This window comes from Pyxicephalus adspersus, chromosome 1 (assembly GCF_032062135.1).
Source record: "Pyxicephalus adspersus chromosome 1, UCB_Pads_2.0, whole genome shotgun sequence".
NCBI lineage: Eukaryota > Metazoa > Chordata > Amphibia > Anura > Pyxicephalidae > Pyxicephalus > Pyxicephalus adspersus.
In genome coordinates, this window is record NC_092858.1 from 25,489,521 (window position 1) to 25,506,216 (window position 16,696).

Below are 16,696 nucleotides of genomic sequence, written 5' to 3' on the forward strand. Positions count from 1 at the left end.
GTACATTTTTTTACTTTACTAAATGTAGGTGATTTAGGGAGGAGGCCTAGCTAGCGTAATCGGACCTTCCATTGTTGTACAAGGTTCACTATGAAATGATAATTGTTTCACAACAGTACCATGAATATTGTACCTTTTTTTTCTTGGATTTCCCAGTAATTTCTCCTGACAAATACCAGTTACAATGCGTGCTATGGTACTCTTGTTCAGTCTCAAAGCTTGTTATGCAGTGAGATCATTTAGATCACTGCTGCCTTTGCCTGATAGAACCACTGTTTCTTGAATATTCCTCCACCAAGTCATTAGACCACAGGTGGGCAGCTCAAACATGAGGAAACAAAGTCCTGCTCCTCTACCAAGACGAATGCATCTACATGGAGACATCATGAGGAACAAGACATGGCGAGTCATTACAGATAGGATTAGCTGCAGGGAGTTTACAGTAACTAGTCATCTGTTTGCCACAGCTTCCACAGTACAGGTTCTCTTTACATCTTGTCTACACCCCGGGTCAAAATGTTATATATTGCAGCATACCAGTTCTTAGATGTGGTGAGACTTTATTTTTCACCTAGTAATGTTGGCAATAACATCCTGTCCATTCATGTATACATTAAATTCTCTATTGTGTTTTGAAGGGAGCCATGGTTGTCACACAAGCTATGTCTGTCATTGTTTATCTCCATTACATAGTAGATTGATGGGACTAGTAGTTTACAAAAGACATAAACTTTGTTTATGCTGTTTTTTCAGGAAGGTAAAGGGACACTACATTTCTGGCAAGATCAGTGGGTGTTTTCTGCAGTTGGTAAAAATGTTTTTGCCTTAAAAAAAAGAAACAAATGCAACCCACATGTCTAAAGACTGGAACATTCTAATATATATAATTTTTGTTTTTGGATTTAGGTACCAACTGGGTGTAGATTTTCCTTTAAAGGTTTTCCTCTCCATTCTTCCAAGCTAACCAACTACCAAGCTTTGACAGACAAGGAAGTACATTTTCTAATTATTTGGTGTTAGTAAGTTCTCATTTATCATCTCCAGCAGTTTGGTTTGGCAGGATTATATGTGTCACAAGGAGTCATGCAGTGCATATGTTTGTCTCCAGATAATTTTAAGAAAAGAAGATCCCAAAGGTAAACTTTAGCAAGAAAAATATGCCACATCCCTAGATATATCCAAGAAGTGTGCGAACCAAATGGTTTAAAGATTCAAATTCGAATAACTAATGAAAATATTATTTTAAACATTTTTTAAATTCCCAAGGTTTTAGTTCTTCTGTTCATACCTCCCTAATGAGGGGGGAAATGTGCCTTTTTTTTTTTAGAAAATATTGATTTCAGATATTATTTAGTTCAAGATAACCTGAAATCACATAAAAGTACCCTACGGCAGGAATTTCCGCTCATCTTTTGTAATAAGTGTTCTTCAGCTGCCTTAGCAATGGGCTGAGCTGTCAAAGCAGCATATGGCACAGGAGCACATTTTACATGATATAAAATGTGGATAATGGCACTTTGGTCACATCTTCTCCTAGCCCTAAAGATGCAAAAGCAAATTATGTTTTAGCAGGCACTTGCAAACTTGAAGTGCTGCTGTTGTTTTAGTATATTATAACCATGTATGAGTGTATCTCTACAGCATTATTCTGCATTTACACATTGTAAATTTGTAAACTTGTAGTTTACTGGTACCATCTCTATATAAGGGTGTGTTTAATACCAGAAATAGATTTATGTTTGTCTTCTCTACAGAGTCCAATATATAAAACAGAGTACAAAACACAGAAAATGTACTCTTCATAGTGTGGGAAGCTGACTGTACCCTGTGTTGACATGACAGAGGTTGACCTGTGTTGCCTTCAAAGCTTACATAGAATCAAAAAGAACACAGAACATTGTGCAGGTTGTAGGGGTTTTAATATAATGATAGAGGTGGGATAGGATAATGCTAACAGTGCTGCAATTTGAGAATATCATTCTCTCCCTGGAGAATATCCTAATGTTGCTATTGAATGTTAAATCAATGGAAGGGGTACCATGTTTGGAGTATGGGAGGGGCATTATATTTGCTGAAGGTCATTTTAACTGGTAAATTTTAGTCTGGGTCCTGTGTTTCAGCAGCTCTGAGGGTAAAAACCAAGGTCATTCTCATTGAATTTAAAACCATTTATTTAGTTAGTCTTCTAATACAGATAGTAATATTACAAGGACATTTTTACAATAATAAAACCACAACTATCCCCACTGGTGCTAAGTTGCAAGTACCCGCACTAGCATTTAAACAGAAGCCTCCCTACAAGCACCCACGAATAGATGTTTTGTAGGCATAGGCAGAAAAACTATACACTGTACAGAGCAATGGTGCCAAGGGTTCCACTGTCCATCTGTAAAAATGTGCCTTTTGCCACCTAAGACTAATGTAGCAGCCCCCCAGTTTTTTTTTTTTTTTTGACTACTGCCCCATCCAGATCTGTTTGTGCTCTCCTTTATGCACCAACTCCCAGAAAATGAGCCACCAGGTGCCCAAGTTGTTTTGGAAATATATAAATGGTGATCATGCCAATGAGGGCACAGTAATAGCCTAAACTCCACTGTTTTGCAGGGGCTGCAAGTCTTTTACTCTGGAGTTAGACCTCCTCATCCATTGCTGTAGAGTGCAGACCTTTCCCAGGCTGTCATTCTTGGCAGCTGCTCAAACAGTCCCTCCAATAACTTCATGTATTGATATACAGGTAGGTAATTGACGGCTGTAAGAAATTCTTAGCATAGTAAGGCTTAAACTTGGAATTTCTGATCTAGCTGGCTGCTTGATATTTGGCTGGTACAAGCCTGTGAAATAAAGAAGATCCTCTCAAAAGGCAAATAAAAGTCCGCTGTGCCCTTTTCTGCCCTAAGACACAAGGGGATGAATTAGAGCTAAATGTGTTAGTACATTGGGGTGTCAATCATAACACACAAAGGCAAATAACTCTGATGCAGTTGCAGAACACCACAACCAACAGTAATGTATTGTGTCAGAATAGAATGCTTATTGCATGATCCTTTTTTCTATTTAAAATGTCAAAATAAGAATTCCTGTTTTAAAAAAAAGTGACAGGTCTGCTGTCTGGAAACTACACATGGCTGAAAATAAAGATTCTTATCCTCGTGTAAAGCTTTCTTGACTGAGCCTACAATGAGAAGAATTATCTAAAGCCAGAAGTGTCTTGCTGACACTAGCTAACGGCAAATGAATGGTCTGTGAATTTGATGGTTATGTTATGACATTATTAGCTTCCCCATTGTACTGCGACTGTGTGGCAGGCAGGGACAACAAAAAAAGTGAGAATAAATGTATATTTATATATTAAACAGTAAACACATATCTAATACTCATCAAGGGAGCATTGAACAGCTGCAGTATAGCTGCAATACTATTAATAAGCATGGAGAGTGTGAAAAATAAAGGTAGAGAGCACCCCCTGCAGGAAAACAAGAAAACAATTGGAATCAGTTTCAAAGACCAATAAATTAGTATTATTATCATTAAAATGATTACTACACAATATTTATATAGCACAAACATATTACACAGTGATTTACAAAGTCTATAGTCATGTCACTAACTGTCCCTCAATGGAGTTCACAATGTCCCTTCCATAGTCATATGTCTTTAATACAGTCTAAGGTCAATTTTAGGGGGAGCCAAATAACCTATCTGCATGTTTTTTTTGTTTTGGAAGGTGGGAGGAAACCCACACAAACATGGGGAGAACCTGCAAACTTCATGCAGTCCTGGCCGAGATTCAAACCTGGGACCTAGTGCTGCAAAGGCCAGAGTGCTAACCTCTAAGCTACTGTGTTACCTGGAAATTTAGAAATGTATTGTATAAATGTTTTATACCTGTCCAGTCTTACAGTTTTAGTATACCAAGTATGTTTAACCACAAAGGCTAAGGTTTTTTTTCTTTATATTATCATACTTCGATTTTCAATTGTTGTTACATGATGATTTCTTCATGATGAAGATGCCTCATGGCTGCCTTGGTGCCCAACCCATGGCCCTTGGGTAGAAACTGTGTGAGCCTCAGCCTTTAGCAGCCTTTATTGTGTTTTACCTGCTAAAGGACAGTGAAGGCAATTTTTTTTTTAATAAAACTGGTTTCTACCAGCTATATTATTTGATTAAAAAAAAAAACTTTCTTACAATTTTAGTGCTATCTATTCATTTTTGTGTTTTTTTGTTAACCTTTTATATTGTATCTTTTTTTAAAAAAAACATTATTTAAATCAAAAAGTTAAAAAGACACATATAATGATCAATATTCATCACAAAAGAATACATATCCTAGTACAGGTAGTCACCGTTTTACATACAACATAGGAACTATAGGTTTGTTTTGTAGGAGTCGCCCGTATGTTGGATGTCCTTAACCCGGGGACTACCTGTACAGCAATTTTAGAAAAATATTGTACACAAAAGAATACTAAAAGAGGATACATAAAACAAAGATGACCTTCCCCAAGTACCTGACAGAAAGTGTCCAGTCTATACCAATCACTTTTAAATCCTAGGGCCATATCTAGGTTACAGTAGAAGCCATACATTTTATATATATAGGTGATCCCACAAATGCGGGCAATCATACCAAGTGTTCAATATTTGAGCATGTTTATTTTATAATATATTTTGCTAAGAGGGATATCTCTTAGACTCCCACTCTTGAATGGTCCCTCCAGTCTCCAACTGACCCTGTAGTAGGTCTGTAGCCTTTTACTATCTCCTGAAGCATGTCTGAATATCTAATTTTGTAGTGTAGTATGTTTTCTGTGTAACATTGCATATGCTGAGTATTATCTGAGGCTGCACTAGAGAACTTTTAAACCCACCACCACCAGGCTATAACAACCGGTGGTCCGCAAGAAAAATGACCTGGCCGGTGCACCCCTATTTCCTATTGCATCACCTATTGGGATCAGCGGGGGCAGGAGAAGGATCCTGATGATCATGTCCCCCATATGGACACAACTTTTGTTGTGTCCACAACCCTTCACTACTGTCTCCCCAGAATGTTTAGAAAGCAGGTCTAAGCCTGCGATAGGGGAGTGGGCAGATTCTGGCATCATGACGTCACTTTGGGGAAAGTTTCTTGCCCTTTGAGAGAAACACGGCCCCCTGCGCATGTGCGGAATGTAAAATTATGAATGTAGTGGTCCGTGAGGTCCGAAAGGTTGGCACAACCACCACTGAGCTATAAGATATCATTTTGCAATCCAGCCCAACTGCTGTGTTGTTCATACCAGATCATCAGCAAAGGTGCTGTATCTGGAGATTACAGATTCTGGACATCTAATCCGAATTGAGTTGTTTTTTACTATGTAACAAACAAAATAACAATCCAATATGTAAAAACGTTATAAGAATAGTTGAATCCAAATGTTTTAAATGTAGGTAAAGTAGTCTTTAGTGGATTGGGTTATTGCTTTCACATTGTCTTTCTTTGTGTCTCTTTTTTATGTTTTTTTCCATATAGATCACATGTGGCACAAGTGATTTTTAGGAAGGCTGCAAGGGCCACACGTGTTTGATTTGTATAGGGAAATAGCAGTGATTCCTAACTACTATGTATTGTATCTCTAGGCTGTGACTGTGTCCTGAAGCATGTCCCCTTAGAGCATTATCACATTCCTTGACCATCTCTTGTTGCATTTGTCTGACAAATTGCTCTAGCATTACATTCACTGAATATCATGTATGGTTCTTTGGCCACTCTTTAAACCTCAAAATCAAAGAAGTTGACCACCACTGATCTAGGTGATGACATAAAAATGTTGCTGGAGCAAGAAGTGTCTCTAAGGTTGAGGAGGTTCAGTAGCATCAACATGCTTTTAGCAAGACAAGTGTCATCTGAAATCCCCACAGGCAGAGAAACCCAGTGTGCCCGGCCACCCTTGCAGACACAGTAGGGGCTGGATTCCCAGTAAAGAAGGCAGAAGGTGCTCCTTGTGTAAATAACCTTTTCAATCTGTTACCTAAAATAATGTACCCCCCTTCCCACTACTACCAGCACCCCCTTTGCTCTGTTTAGATTTACTCCTTTTTTTTTCTACAGTAGTGACATAGCAGAAAATGGTTCATTGATCATCCAGGGTTTATTGGTATTATTATTATCATTAATAATAATAAACAGGATTTATATAATGCCAACATATTACACAGGGCTGTACAATAAAGGTTGCAATTGACAGACGAATACTAACAGTGACACAGGAGGAGAAGACCCAGCCCGGAGAGCTTACAATCTAGGAGTTGGGGGAATTAGCACACAATAGGAGGGGTGATATGTAGTGGTGGGAAGTAGTGAGGATTTTTAAAGACAGAAGAAGATGGGTAGGCAAGTTTAAAAAAAATGGGTTTTGAGTGCTAATTTTGACCTTTTATCTGTTGAAATCTGGAGATATATTTTTCCTCACTGTGGTATGTCATTGCACAAACATTGGAGGGGTTTTCTTGGTGAAAATGATGAACCTCTTTAAGAGCTATGGAACATCATGCTATAAATGGAAACCTCACGCTACAGTAACAAGAGCCTGTGTCTGACACATTCTATTGAAATAAATCGTGCAGTCTGGTAATACCAGTCTATTATATTCCTATATGCACAAAAGGAAAGCTCATGAGTTATTATTTACATCTGACAGCTGTTTCCTGCAACCTTAGAGGTGTCGTGACAGCAGATGAGTTGACCAGGATGAGAGACATTGTAGGAGGAGTATTTAATTTACTTTTTCTATCTGCATGAAACATTTGACACATTATGTGATGCTGATCATCCCAATGTCAAACATATTTTGAAGTCTCGAATGCTTCCATTAAAACGAATAATCTTTACAGATAAAAAGTATTAATATATGAAAATAAGAATGGAATTTGGTTGAATTTTAAAGCAATATGTAATGCAGTACTAGACCAGGGATACAGATGGCAATAATCTTTCAGGTAAAGTATAATCATCTAATATCCTTACCATAGTCAAATGTCTTTAATCCAATCTAAGGTCAATCTTGCGGGGAAGCCAACTAATCTAACTACAAGTTTTTGGAATGTGGGAGGTAACCGGAGTACCTGAAGGAAACCCACACAAACAAGGGGAGAACCTGCAAACTCCATGCAGATAGTGTCGTGGCTGAAATTTGAACCTGGGACCTAGCATTGCAAAGGCATGCTGGATAATACACCCCTATTGGATTTCTCGCAATAACATTGGGGTCCTATAGGGGCAAGGGGAGATGCTACTGTAAAGAAATCCTGCAGCTGGAACTCCAAAAACTATTAGAAAAGTAACCTTCCGAGGTTCTAATAAAATTATCTGTTTCTAGACATGTTAGCTTTTCAAGGGTATACAGAAACTGGTGTTGGTACTTTAAAACTTCTATGGCATTGTGCCCAATATACAATGCAGGACAACCCAACATGGTTTCTTTAACACCACCACCACCACCCTCTGCACTAGCTGGGTGGCATTCCGCCCACCATCTGGATCCTAGCAGTACCCACACCAACCTTAAGGTGCTGCCTCAAACTGGGGACCATCTACAATACAAATAAAAACCCCCACTTGATAGGAGGCGTTTACCCACAACTCCTACTTGGATTTTATCCACCCATACTATACTTACCCTGTCTCCATCTTTTGGCAATATACTGTCGATCAATCGCTAATTGTAACACCACCCAAGAGGAAGCCTAAAACAGGTGAAACGCGGCGGGTTTATGGCTCTATACGTATGCAACAAGTATTTATAACAATCTGCAATTTGCCTACTAGACGACGATTGTCTAGCACCTTTTTGGCCCTATTACTTACATGGACTGTAATGTTTGAATGACTGAAACTCAATCTATACTGTATTTGTTATGTAATATGAAGGATTATAATATTAAATTTACATTGTTTGCCTTCAAAAACCCTTCTTTCTCCTTGTGATTGTTTTGTAACTATTTGATTCCCTATTCCCTAATCCTAACATGGTAAATGAGCCATTGGTTTACTTTTAGACCAGATATATGTAGGCATACATAACCTGACACACTGTGGATGAGTACTAAGCCAAAAAAATTATGTAGTTTTTGTATTGATACATTTTGTATAAATCTTGACATAACATATTACAATTGGAAAGCAGATTCTTCTACTTCGGCTCAACACTTGATGGCAGTGTACAATAACAATATATCTTAGCTACTGAACCTGACCATTTAGCTTTTTATTAGCAATAAATTATGTTTGAAAACATATTTGTAATAAATTATTACTAACGTTAGAGGTACTTTAGATATTTGGATGTATATAAATGTAGTATGGGCTATAAACACACACAGGAAAAAAAAACTCAAACTACATTTTTCCACAGCATCAGAAAACAACCAAAACAAATTTAGAGTTTAAATTGCAGCCTATTTCTTCATTGACTGGTAAAATATAGAAGACATAAGACTCCAGACAGACTATTATTAGTTTCAGAAGGTCAGCATTGGCAGACTTCATATTTTTCTCCAACGTGGCCTCGTTGACCCAAACGCCTCTATAGAGAATTGTTGCAAGAAAGACGACTCCTCATTCAACCAAGTCTACAGCCTGCAAACAATAGTTGTTTTGCTGAAAACCAGAAGTAGCACCACAACAACCAACATGCATGCAATAAATGGAAAACCCTATACAAGCAATGATTTATTTAACTATACTACTAGTGACTACCACAATAAAAGTGAATTATTTATATAGCGCCAACATATTATTCAGTGCTTTACATTAAATAGGGTGTAATCTGAGGATATCACTAGTCTAAGCACTGCTCTGCTTTATTCAAACCCACACAACCTTAAAAATGTATCAATAAAGAGTATGTAGTCCAACAAACTTCAGAAACATTCTGACAAACCATGGATTTCTGGCCTGCAGGGTGCCAATCTTTTTTGGGTAGACTTAAGATTTCAGCAGAACTGATATTCGGGGAGATTTCTGCTAAACAGTAGCTGGGAAGGGATGTGAAAGCATTTTCTAGTTTTCACCTCAAAGTAGCAAAGCAATTTTTAAATATTAATAGTCTACAAAAATTACTACAGCCTCACCAATTCCAAATTTTCAACTGTGCCAACTGACATTTTATTGAGAAATTTAACAATTCAGAGTCCATGACACAAAAACCGGGGACTATAGAAGAGCCAGAGATAGCAAACCACATAATTTCAGTAATTTTACAGGCAAGGAGGGGATACATCAGATATCAGTTAGGACTTGTAACATTACAGATTGCAAATAGCAAACAGTAGACTTCAAATCAAATTGCCCAACTAATGAAGTAAGGCTTACTCTAAACAGTAGGCAGTGCCAGCTCACTGGGTGTTGATTTAGAGAATCTTATAGGGCCTGTATTGATGGTCTTTGGAGTTTCAGCAATGGCATCTTTATGACATCAGTTTTGCATGATCATTCCAGTATTCGCTAATAAATGCATTTGTCCGACAGTTGAACTCCTCCTGACCTGCAATCAACCTGCAAGTATAGAGTTCCTTTCAGTTTCAACCTGCAAGTTTAGAGTTCCTTTCAGTTTCAACCTGCAAGTGTAGAGTTCCTTTCAGTTTCAACCTGCAAGTTTAGAGTTCCTTTCAGTTAAAATGTTTATGGGAATGAAAACCTGTCTGATGTGTGAAGCCTGCAGATTCCCTTAGAGTGCCAGAGACTCCATATACTGAGGTAGCTCTCAGTTTCTACTGCTGTTGGCTTTGGTCTGCTTCCCATGGTCTCTTGTGCATTACAGCCCATCAATAATAGAAAAGCACATTAAGAAAGAGGATTTAATGCTGCTTGCTTCCCTGTGGGGGATATTCCACTGCCTTTCTGTACTGATAAAGACTTGTCTCACCCCGACATGCAAGGTGCAGTAAGGGTTGCCACCTGGTCTGTAACAATGAAACTTGCTGACAATGTTAAGAGGCCCTGTCACCAACTAGAAAAAAAATGCATAAAAAAGCCCAGAAAAAACAACTATTTTTAATTCTTATTTACATTTTTCCTTTTCCAAAAATGATTGGTATTCACTTGCAGTTGCCTTTTAATCTGCTACCTAAATAACTTTTCCTAAATAGTTACTTATCTAGCACTGTCCTCTCCCTGCTACCACAACATAGACCCTCTTGTCTCCTGGCAGTGCCTAACTTCTGTCTGTGTTGGTCGAGCTCTTCCACCCCTCCTATTAACCCTCTTTATGTCTTAGCAAGGAGAGGAGCAAAGGGATGTACACCTGAACAACATTTCTGTCTGTTGGCGCTGCTGAAATACATGCAAAAAATATTAAAGAATGTAAATCTGGAAACGAATAGTCTGGTGACAGAGTATCTTCAATATAAGGAAAAAAGATTACATGATCTGTATCCCAGAAAAGGTGGCAAGCTTTGTGTCTCTAGGATAGACAGTGGTGAGAAGTTATCCCCTGGAGGGCACAGACTGCAGCACTAACCTGAAAGATTATTTATAACCATATCTCACTTTAATAAATATGGCATTTTCTGTAATGGTTATTATTACGCTTTATTTATAAAGCCCCAACATAAAATGCAGTGCTGTACAATAAACTGGGGATGGACCTGACAAACTTGAAGAATAGACAAGTATGAACAGTGATACAGAAGGAGAAAAGGACCCAGCTCAATAACGTATACAATCTAAAGCTGGGTACACATGCTAAATGATTGTTGTCCCTTGATCTCAACTGAAAATCTAGCATGTGTACAGAAGTTAAATATTTAAAGAAAAAAATTTCTATTCAATCCAAATACTAACTTACACATATATAGATTGGGAACCAAAAATGTGTGTGTATTTTTACTTATTTTCAAAAAACGTTATGTTAGAATAATTTGTTCTTTGGTGTCTTTAAAATTCAGCTTTGTCTGTCTTGAATCCCTTTTTTTGGTTCTCAATCTATATATGTGTACAGAAGTTCCCTGACATTTATTGATCCATTCCGCAGGAGATCACCAAGCTTTTCTAATGATAGGATAACAGCAGGGTGCTCCTTGCTCATCCTCTCCCCCATCCATAGAACAGAGTGTGTGTACAGATTCTGCTTGTTCTCCTTTCACTGGAAATAATCATGAAAGATCATTTCCAGCAACAGAAATCCAACATGTCTACATAGCCTAGATGGCGAGGAACATTAGTATGCTATAAAAAGGTGGTAATGCTTCTCATTTATTCAGACCATGGTACACCTAGCAGAAGTAATCGTATTTACTTTATGGAAAACTTAAAAAAAAAATTGAAAGTCATTTTATACTTACGACATGTGACATTCAACCATATCACAACATATACAAATACATGTTACCATTCTAAACATATTACAAATAAATGTAGCCTGGTATACAGTAAATGTTTATAATACCTATTTTATTTTTACATAAAGTATGAATCTGCAACAAGTTACAGTAAATGTGCTCAGCAAAAATATAATTTGGACTTCATTTCCAGCCTATTTCCTCCCTGAGGACAAAACAAGAAATCCCACATCTTTTTTTTTCTTTGCATTTGTCACTGCTCGTCTATTTTTATTTTAGGGAAAGGATTCACAGGCGGTGTTGCCATGGTAAACCTTATTTAGACTAAATGTAAAAAGACACGTATATAAATCACGTATATACATAACACTTCCTGAACTAACCCCAACTATCCAAAAGCCATCCTCTATATATGACAGTTATCTGCTACACCCTACATCTAAAATAGGTTAGAATAAATGTTTTATACGATGCAACATGTCTTAACCCACGTCAACCAATATGACATCACCTCCTTTAGTAATAGAGCTGAACTCCAGGCAAACAGCTAAATACACAGATTGAAAGGTAAAGCTGCCATTTTACATGGATTTCAAAGTATTTGTATTTCTGTCTGTCCAACCATAGGGACAGTCCGCCACACTGCACAGTCCTACCTGGCAGGCCGGAAACCCTTTTATTTTTCTGCTAAAGATCACTAACACAACCTTGCCATTTCACTAGCCTGAGTAAATGAAAAGCAGCTCATTTTTGTGGGCTTATCTTTTAGTTACTCTGCTGTCTCCTCTTATCAGCATGTTCCTTGTTCACACATGAGACCATGAACACAACTGACTCCTTGTTGCTCTTCTCCACGGCTGAGTTCTTCGAGAGACAGATACAGAATACAAATTTGAATACTTACAGTACATTGCTTGCATCTATATCCTTTAAATAAAACCTGTATATTGCCCAACAAACCTATCTCCATTTATGTATATTGGAGTGGGCTGCTTTTTCTGGCCTCTTATAATAGTGCTAGTTGCCTTCCTGTGTGATTTTAATACTTTCTAAGTCCTTCTTTCTAAAGTCCGGAAAAAGCATGCAGATTAGAAACTCAAAGTACAGTCAGAGCTCCCGATCTGCATACTTGTTGTGGGTCAGAGACTGAGAAAGTACTGAAACCACAGGATCAGAACCCAGACAGTTTCCGAAGGACAGATTAGAAATGGCAGCCTTCATTATTATCATTGCAGATTTCGTTTCAGCAATAAAATAGCTGTTCTTTGACCTACGTGACAGTTTATTCTACAAAGACAAGTATTCAATGACACCTATAGAGACCTATTCTTTGGGTTTGTTAAAATGAATGCTAACCCCAATTAACATATAATTAGATCCAGGATGTGGCTGAATAATTCAAAGGGTATGCACCAGCTCATGTTCCTTCTTTGCCTCTTAGGAGCAAGGTTTTCTTTCTCTTAAGGATACCTTTGTGCTAATACAAAAGTCAGCTGGCTGCTGAAGTTCCTTTACCATAAAGCCTAGGCACACGCACTAAATTATGGCGAGATGGCCTTACTTGCAGACATGTATGTAATGCACAAAATTGTATGTTCATATGCACGGCAGACAACCTGGGCACTAGTCATATCTTGGGATAAAATAGTCTGCTGGGTGGAAAATCTTACTAGGTCATAGTTCTGTGCCATGCATGGGGTCTGAAGGTGGAGAGTACAAAGCAAGGAGTACACTGTATTGTTTTAGATACTTTTCATTATATAACTGGTAAGTCAATTATACCCAAAAAGTTAATAGCATTGGTAAGTGCCACATTGTAACTATTTTCATTGTCAAAAAAAACTTTTTATGCTTATACATCTGTAATCCACCCTCTGCAGGGATATATGGTTGCAAGATATTAGAAAAGTAGAAACACTTTTTGCTTTCTGCAATTTTCCAAGTTCCGTGCTTCTGTCTGCTCTTTGAATTACACTTGTGACAACTGCTGTGAGTTCTACATTCTTTTGTATAACTATTTCCTCTTCCCAGAAGGTCACCCAATGGAAGACTGATTTCACCTTTGGCATGTGACAACTTCCTTTTTTTTAGGTATCCTATTATATTTTCGATAGTTTCGATAACTCCTACTGTATGGGGAACATAATAATTTAGCTACTAGGAAGTGCTTATGTTAATGTGAGTGGGAAAGTAGATTTAGGTCATCGTCTTTTTTAGTGTGTTCCCTGACCTTCTGGGAATATCTATTTTTAACGAGCCAGCCTACTAGGGTCCACTGTGCTTCCTATGTATGTGTGTAGTACGGTCTATGGGAACCATCTGACTGGTATTAGACAACTTAAAATACTGAACTAGTGTAAGGTTAGGCTAAATGTTAAATTTCTACCTTTCTAGGTAAATAGTCTTGTGGTTCCTTCTTCCTACCCCAGTTAGCTAGCTAGCATTAGTACGATAATAATCAGATCACATGTCTAGGCCACTCAAAAGGGAGACAGGGGGCAGAGAGGCTGAAAGTGACATTTTGCCCATCAGTAAAGCTCTCTAAGGCTGGAGAAGATACACTTTCTTCAGTGAATCTGGGTGATCCAGCAAACCTGGAATGGATTTTTTTAAAGTCATTTGCTGGACCAGATCCATTCCAAGGTTTGCTGGATCACCCAGCTTCACTGATGAAAGTGTATCTCCTCCAGCCTTGGAGAGCTTTCATAAATCAGGCTCATTATCTCAACTGATGGGCAAAATGTCCCTTCCAACCTCTCTGCCCCGTCTCATTTTGTGCGACCTAAACATTTGCGGGCAGGGTGGCAGTCCAGAACCTTTTGTTAAAATCAGAAACTTACAGCAATGCATAAAGGGGGCTGTGTACTGCCTTGGCTCTTTTTCCCCCATTGGACTTTAGTTTATGTTGGCTATACATAATATGGAGTTACCAGGAATGTGACTTAATCAGATGTCTCCAAAATGTTGCATTAACCAATTTAAAAAATAACTGATAATCACATGTGTTATTTAATGCCTTAAGGTATCCTAGTTAAAAAAGCAAAATGCCTTCTGTGTCAGGAGAACCCCTTTCATCCCATGTATGCTCAGGCAAGGACTTCTGCTGTGCCACACACTTCCACAGCATGGCACAGTCTGGTCTATTCCTAAAATATTTACCAGTGAAGCACTTTTTTATCCTTCTAGGTCTGACATTCAAACAATGGCTTGCTGTGCAAATAGAATTTTACAATAAAGTGAATCAGCACAACTGGCTCACTTGTATGTTCACCCCACCATGCATATGGGCTTTACATTAAGAAAATTAAAGACCACAGAGAGCATATACAGATGTGCAGGACCTAACCAAGAAGAAGGCCAACCAACTAGGATGAGTTCTAACATCTGAGGTAATTATTAGCTTTGATGAAATACTGATTAGAGGTGGTTCCATGGGGGCACAGCATTATAAGCAAAGGGGAATTAAACTTAGTGGGTAGTGCACAGCATACTTGCTGATTATGGCCCATACTTACCTGTGTGCAGCTGCCCTGTAGCAATGACAGGTCCAGGACCTTCCATCCCTGCATTATTGGAAGGATCTATCTATGCCAACAGTTCAACGTTACACTTTAATGAAGACATTGATGCTCTTTGGCCTTTGGGTGGCCACTGAAGCCACTGCGTGCGACGGAGTTACATTGTCTTTGCCACACACAGAGCCAAGCTCTACACGGTGCATGTGCAGCTTAAACAGAAGGCCACCAGGAGACAGGGATTTTTTTGCATGTCTCATCTGTCATTTAGTACTACCTTCTTTTTCACATTAACTTGAAAAATCAAAACAAACACAGCCAGCACACCTAAAGATTGGAAAGATAAAATGTATTACATTTTTTGTTAATATGTGCAGCGATCCTTTAACTCTAAAGGATAGAGGTGGCATCACCACCCAGGCTATGCTGTCTAGAACTGAAGTATGAATCACAAAAGACATAATTACAAATGCTTACAAATACCTCAACTTCATAACTAGCTGTTTGCCTGGAGTTGAACTTCATATACACACACATATATATATATTATGCAATGCCACCTTTATACACAACAACATTCTTATGCCTGATTTGCCACTTTTACTGCGTATTTCACACGGACAAATTTGGCTGTAAACTAGTAATTACGATCCCTGTGTTCCTAGATGATGTGTGAATTTGCAGAAAGAAATCCCTTTGAAACTGCATTAATTATTTATCAGATTTTGCTGTTATTAAATTAAAATAACATCACAAGTTCTGACACTGAATCTTCCGGAACATAAGCTTTACCGCTCAGCTATAAAGACAACACTTACCTATTGATGCTGTGTGACATATACTTTCTTTCATCTGCTGGAAATTACACTGGTGTTCACATGCTGGATCTTCTCTGTAAAAGAAAATGCAAAAAAAGATTTCAGTAACTTTATTTGTGTAAAATGTGACAAATGGAATTGTGCCTCCTAGGGACAAGGATGATTCTATCTTTAAAACAGACAAATCGTACTGTATTCCCATACAGGTAACAGTGGTGTTTCCAGGTGGAAAGAGGGTACAGGCTCCTTACATTCCAAGCAAGAATGCCATCTCAAGTAGCAGTGCCTGGCTTTGCATATGCTGGTAAAGAGAGAGAGCAATGATGCAAAAAGACACATACCGAATATATACTCCTATTTCAGTTGTTTTACAACTTCCAATTTCTGTTACCCGAAATGTTCTTTAGTGATCATTTCAGGTGGAAAATCACTGTGCAGACCCTCTGCTGAGCAGCCTTGTGGAGAGGGAGGAGGGAGGACATGCATGTGCGATCCACTGCGGGGGCAGCAATTGAACTGACAGTGGCATTGATTGTTATCGGTCCTTACTGATCCAGCAGAATAGATCATGAACAACATCCTAAAGGGCATCTGGGGACACCTGTCACACATTAGACCAGCCTTTCTCAACCTTTTCAACATGGGAGAACCAAGTCTTCAGGGAACCCCTACAATAATTACTATAGCCATAGCTTACAGTACAGTAGTGTGATGGTTAGTAGAAAGAATGTCACCCTTACAAATAGAAAAACAGATACTTGGTGTCAGATACACTGACCTATGAGGTACAGATTGCTCATTGCTCAAGGAACCCCTAGCTACCTCTTGAGGAACCCTAGTTGAGAAACACTGCATTAGAATATCACCAGAGACAATACCGAATGGTCACTTTGGCTGATGGACATCCTGGATAAATATTATTCTGACACCCATACCAGATGCCAGCAATGGACCAAAAGTCTACATGGCCCTGCACCAGAACCACAAACCGTGTACACAAGACAGGAACAATGGGAAGGAAATAGGGGTTTTCTGCATGCA

The 16,696-nt window shown here is 38.5% G+C and overlaps 1 protein-coding gene across 1 annotated transcript in view; it reads right to left on the reverse strand.

Annotated features, from left to right (window-relative positions):
• The window catches only part of FRY (FRY microtubule binding protein), a 209,062-nt gene extending 193,333 nt beyond the window's left edge, over positions 1–15,729 (reverse strand). The window contains exon 1 of the mRNA XM_072404363.1: positions 15,656–15,729. Coding sequence (XP_072260464.1) covers positions 15,656–15,689 — 34 coding nt within the window. The 5' untranslated portion in view covers positions 15,690–15,729. The remainder of the gene's footprint in view (positions 1–15,655) is intronic.
• Positions 15,730–16,696: the final 967 nt, after the last annotated feature.